The 5,761-nt window shown below is 36.8% G+C and overlaps 1 protein-coding gene across 1 annotated transcript in view; it reads right to left on the bottom strand.

Annotated features, from left to right (window-relative positions):
• Nucleotides 1-5,761, bottom strand: part of LOC101640494 (transmembrane serine protease 11B) — a 42,624-nt gene that overhangs the window by 22,727 nt on the left and 14,136 nt on the right. The window contains exons 2-3 of the mRNA XM_004706336.1: nt 5,505-5,598; nt 1,502-1,623 (exon numbers count right to left, since the gene is read on the bottom strand). Coding sequence (XP_004706393.1) covers nt 1,502-1,623; nt 5,505-5,598 — 216 coding nt within the window. The remainder of the gene's footprint in view (nt 1-1,501; nt 1,624-5,504; nt 5,599-5,761) is intronic.

Raw genomic sequence — 5,761 nt, 5'->3', positions numbered from 1 at the left:
TATTCCAGCATCTGTGAACGTGACACAGGGCCAGGCCGTGTTTGCTTTGTTAGGAGTAATGGCCTTATCGTTTGGAGCTAATTGGATGGTTCCTAAGAATAAAACAACATCCTGCCAGCACATTTCATAATACAACATGAATTTATGAAACGTATGTAATATATATACGTATATATATATCAGATATATTTTATAAAGATTTTCAAACATTTGAGTTTTCAAAATATTTCTCCTGATTTTTTCACAAAAGTCACCTGCAATATATACTCTACCCTACAATATGTATGGTAAAGTAATAGAATCCACACATTGAGGGATTAATTCCAAATAAAGTAAAGATTATTCCTAAAATGTTGCTGAAGTGAAATCCCCAGATGTCATCTGGTAAAAGAGGTGTAAGAGAGTGCATAATTTTTATCTTACATAGTAGAAAATAAATAGATATGCCAATAATTGAAAAGTTAGGGAACAACACTACTAAAATTCCACTTTACAAGTTGAAAGTGGTTGCCTTTGAAAATTGGGAAGCAGAAGTAGTGGATTTTTAGTAAAAAGTTCTAACTATATGACTCTGTTAAGTATGAGTATATATAGCTCTGAAGAAAAATATAAAGCAACGCTCAGGCATGGCATTTTCATAGAAAAGAACTGATGATGGGCATATGCTTCATTTAATTATACATGCAAAAGTAAACAATTTTGAGAATTACTATTACAAACCAAAATGAAGTGTTATGCATATTGACAATGCAAAAAAGGATAATGCTCACAAAACACTGGGAGGTGTGAGTGAAAAATTAGTATATATATTTTTTAATCGCAGGGTGTAATTGAGATAAATTCTGAAGGGAAAACACCGTTTAAAAAATAACAGCAACTCTCATTTTCCTCCATTTATTTTTTCCTTTATGATAAGGTGATATTTTTTGTATCCATGCCTTTGTTAAGTAAAACAATTAGTTAAGATTCATTATTCCTCAGTTTCCCTTCTACACATAAAATAATATTGATATGTTAATAGTAATATGACTGTACCATCTTGGTGGAATTGGTTTTTCTGCCTGTCTATCAATTACCATCTAGCCATTCATAAGTCCATGCTCAGATCCAGTCTTTCCCCTATCTGTATGAGAAAGGCGCTGCAACGGTGTTTGGCCCTCTGTTATTGGGAGCGCTTCTGGGATATGAGACCTTCCCTTTCTTCCTTCCTCTCCTCTTCTCTTCCTGCCACCCTCCCTTCTTTTCGTCCTTCTTTCCTCCCTTCCTTCCATCTCCGCAGTCTTCCTTCTTCTCTTTCAATGTCTCTGTAGGAGTTTTATTTTAATGAGCATTAAAATTTTACAAAGACAATAAATTCATTATTCTCTAAAAACAATTCATTATAATAAACTAATAGCATTTGAAAGAGAAAATTCATTGGTAACAACTGTTTCCATTTTTTCAAATTTGGAAATAAAGTTCATAGAAAACTAAAATAAATAAGAAATTATTCTTTACCAACCTATTGCCAGAAAATGAACCAGAAGACCAATGGTTATTCCCAGAATTGCCAAAACTCCAAACACAATGAGGGCAATTATCCATAGTGGCAAAGCAGTACGGGAATTCGGAGAGATGACTGGCCTGTAAGTGAAAGGTGTGGATGAGAAAGATATTATTAGAAAAAGCGTAGTCATGCAAGGCTTATACTTATTGCATCTTGCTCACTCCCGGAGGTTCCACAATTCAAGCACAGCAGCAGCAGAAGGAACCCTATTGTCAGGGGAGTTAAGAGATTGACTCTTAACTGAAAGGACAGCATTTCAAACCCAGCAGCAGCTTTGTGGGATGTGGTAGTGGCTTCCCTAAAGATTTAAGGCCTGAGAAATCCAATGGGGGCAGTTCTGCTGTTTTATAAGGGTCCTTCTGAGTTGGAATCAACTTGATGGCAACAGGTTTAGGTTTTGTTTTGATTTCAATGTTTTGAAGTTTTGAAGAGCAGCAAATGACATTTGAAGAGAGAAAAAATAAGAAAGAGAAAAAGTATGTTTATCATTGAATCTCTCAGAATCTGAATGTTATTTTTCAGTATTCGAATCGTTGGTGCCAAGTAACCTATATTTAGCATCCGGGTCTCCTCCCATGACCAAATAGTATGAAGAGAACTACAAGTGAAAACTTTGCAGAGTGGAGGACAAGTAGGAAGTGGAAGTGACTCAGAAGCTCTTTGTGGATAAGCTTACATCATTTTTAAGAGTGTGATCACGATCCTTTAATATTTATTATGCTCCTGTTGTATACGAAGAACACACGTAAACATGAAACACTGTATTGTCAAAGAGTCCCCTTCTGGATTAGTAGCTAACGTAGCAGATAAAAAATTGTACGGAAGACAGTTTAGAAAGAAGGAAGAACACTGAATTAGTGGAGAAATACCTGCACTTTAATATTTTGCAGCCAACTGAGTCATAAGTTAGCAAAAACAGAAGTTAAACAGAAAGGGAGCGGCAAGTTCAAGTAGCACACTTGATGTCATAAATGAGTGGAGTTTTGTTTGTTGTAGGTGTTATGGCTCCTCCAAGTGTGATTGGAGGATAACCTTAATCAGAAGCCCCAGGACATTTATATAATATGCAAATTGAGGATTTCTAGAGCTATTGAATTCAAATTTCAGGGAAGGTCTGGGAAGTCATACTTTGACAACCTGGCAATACAGATTCTCACTGTGTCCTGCAGCCTTGGGAAAGTTCTGGGCTCGCACTAAATCCTAGCTCCAACTTATGAACAATCAGTTCTTACATCATGGCCCTACTACATACTCGCCTTCATGACATGATCACTGAAGACAAGGGTGCTACAGCAAAGTGTGGTGAAGAAAGCAGATGATGCCCAGCTGTCAATTGGAAGAGTGCCTAGAGTCTTCAAGGCTTCTGTTCAAGCAAGCAGCTACCTAAGTGAGGAGTCAACTAAGTCCACACCAAAGAAGCATACAGAGTGTATGATCCAAAGATGACAATCATAAAATTTGAATGTGATGAGGAGAAAAGCACCAGAGCAAAAATTATGAACATCCAATTTGTGGAGGGCTATGGGGTATGGTGGGAGCCCCAAACCCATCTGCGGAGTAACTAGTCAGACAGCCACCGGCAGATCCACTCTCGCCAGCCTAAGCACTTCCATAGAGACTGGCAGTGCTAAGGCAGTAGACTTAAAATGAAAGGACAACAAAGATAACCTTTTATAAATTTCCTATTGCATATCTAGTTCTCGGAATCCTGTGGTAAGTGAGGTGGGCTGGTGGGTTGGGCTGCTAGTCACAGGGGCAGTTCTACCCTGTCTTCCAGGGTCACTATGAGTCAGAATGGACTCAATGTGAGTTTGGTTTATGGTTTGGTGCCTTTATCTGAAGTCATCCATCCCCTCCTCACTCTCTAACATATTACCTATTTTCCAGACATTCAATATTACTCCTTAATCACAACAGCTCCACTCATGTATTCAGCTCTTTCTGCCAGAAACATCTATCCAAACCTATTCAGTGAACTTTCACTCAATTTTCTTCATGCATATCTGTCATTGGCTCATCATTAAATCTTCCATGTCCCCTCCCAGCCTACATTGAAGTTATTTTAATATGTCAGACTTTTCACCTCTATTCTTAAGCTTTTTATAATCTGAGGCAAAGTCATTGTTTATTTTTTTTATACCCAGGGCTTAGCACAGTGTCTACAATATAATAACTATGTGTGAAAAGAGGAAATGAATGAAGACAAAGAATAGAAGTCAACAATATCATAGGAGCTAGATAAATCTGAGGCAACCAGATTATGGAAAGCCTTCAAGGCTAGTCATAACCATTTTGTCTTTATTCTCTGGAAACAACTCCCATGAGAGGAGGGGGTGCATACAGAGATAAGTTTTCAGGCAGCATGGATAATAGCAGTTTAAAGGAGAAGAAAATGATAGAGTAAGATTAATGGGGAAAGAGGCTATTATAATCCATGGAATGAAGTGTTGGGAGTGTAAGCAGTTGTAGGAAGAATGGGACGAAAGAGTTGCAAATTTGTGAAAATAATGTAGCAGTAGACTATTTCCCAGAACTTGATAATTAATCGTCTATGTTGATTAAAAGGAGCCCTAGTGGCACTGTAGGTTAAGCATTGGACTGCTAACCACAAGATTAGTAATTCAAAACCATCAATCACTTATAGGAGAGAGAAGAGTTTGAATTGATAAGATGGCAATGGATATGGTTTAATGTAAGTTAATAGAAGACAGGAACATAATCAGGATGATGCAATATTTCATCTTGAAAGGTAAGGAAACGAAAATATGAAGTCTAGAAGAGGTGATTTCAGGAGGAAAATGACAATTTTTTGTGTGTATCCTGAGTTTGAGATACACTTCAATCTCCAGCATACAGGTGGAAGCATCAGCAGGTGGTTAACTGAGAAAGCAAAGTGAAAGATACACACTTAGTACGCATCCAAAAAATAGGACAATTGAGACTGTGAAATTGGATCAATATCTCATAATAAGTCTCATATAAAATATTATAGAAAACCTATTCTTCTGTTCCCAAGGTAAATATTGGTTTATATTCTATGTCTAATGTATCTGTTTTTCTGTCTTCTCCCTGACTGTCAGAGCCTCATTGTTTGATTCTTTGCAAGATGAAAATGGTCAATCTTTGATCCTGAACTGTCAAATCCAAAATAGTATTCGTCTTTCAATGATAGGTTAAGCAGTCAGCACCACCAAAACTACTTTATTGTTTCATTCCTGAATTTTACTCCACACCTTTACTTTTCTGTCTCCCATGGCCGCTTTCCATTCTTTTCTAATTCCCTTCTCTTAATTCAAGATCTATTTCTAACTTTATTGTTGTGACAAGTTTTACTTTAAATGTTTCAACCTAAAACAGGAATTCATTTAGAATTTATTAACGCATATATTTTTACCTCTGTAATTTGCTTTAAGAATGATTCTTCTTCTAAGTATAACAAGGAATCAAAATTTATTTAGATATAATCAAGTAAGATATTTTAGAATTCTTCCAAGCACTAGTGAACGCGGGAAGCTGAAATAACTTCCTAATTTTCATTGTCATTCACTGCTATCACTATAAATTTTTATATTTCTATTTTTATTTGATTATTTCTTGTCACAATCTCAGATGCTTCTCTGTGTACTGCCAATTCTGTCTACACCATAACCTAAAGTTTTTAGAAACTATACCACACATCAAATAGCTGTTCCAGAATGCCAAAGGGTTCCTGGGCAGAAAAATTACTCACATAGTAACTAATATGTTTGTAGTTCACACTAAAAATCCTTCTGAAAACCTGGATGGAATTACTGGAATGGAATAAAGAATAGCAAGAATACCTTGCCATGAAAAAGTTCCTGGAGGTGAATTTCAAAGCATCCTTTCTTTTGAAAAATTTCCCATTCCATCCTGTAGGACCAACTCCAAGAAAGCAAACAAAATTAAGCTGGCTAACATGTGGTTGGGAAGTCATTACATCCACCACCGGTGCTCTTCTACTTCTTTTAAACAATCAACCTTCAGGCTTTTGCACGTAGCTACAGGGTTTATCAAGATCTCATCAAGAGCACCTGCAGAATTCAGCCATATGTCCAAATTCATCCATACTATGTAGTCTGATTAATGCCACACTCTGAGAACCCCAAATTCTCAGAAACAATGGCTCGATCCTTTGAAATCTTATCAGCTGGCTTCACACAGAACAATCAGAGGGAAGGAGGGGGTGGCGAATAA

The sequence above is a fragment of the Echinops telfairi genome, unplaced genomic scaffold (assembly GCF_000313985.2).
Source record: "Echinops telfairi isolate 266 unplaced genomic scaffold, ASM31398v2 ScPeMD7_7468;HRSCAF=8506_0, whole genome shotgun sequence".
Taxonomy (NCBI): Eukaryota; Metazoa; Chordata; class Mammalia; order Afrosoricida; family Tenrecidae; genus Echinops; species Echinops telfairi.
Note: the sequence above shows the minus strand (reverse complement) of the source record. Positions and strands in the feature narration are given on the sequence as shown.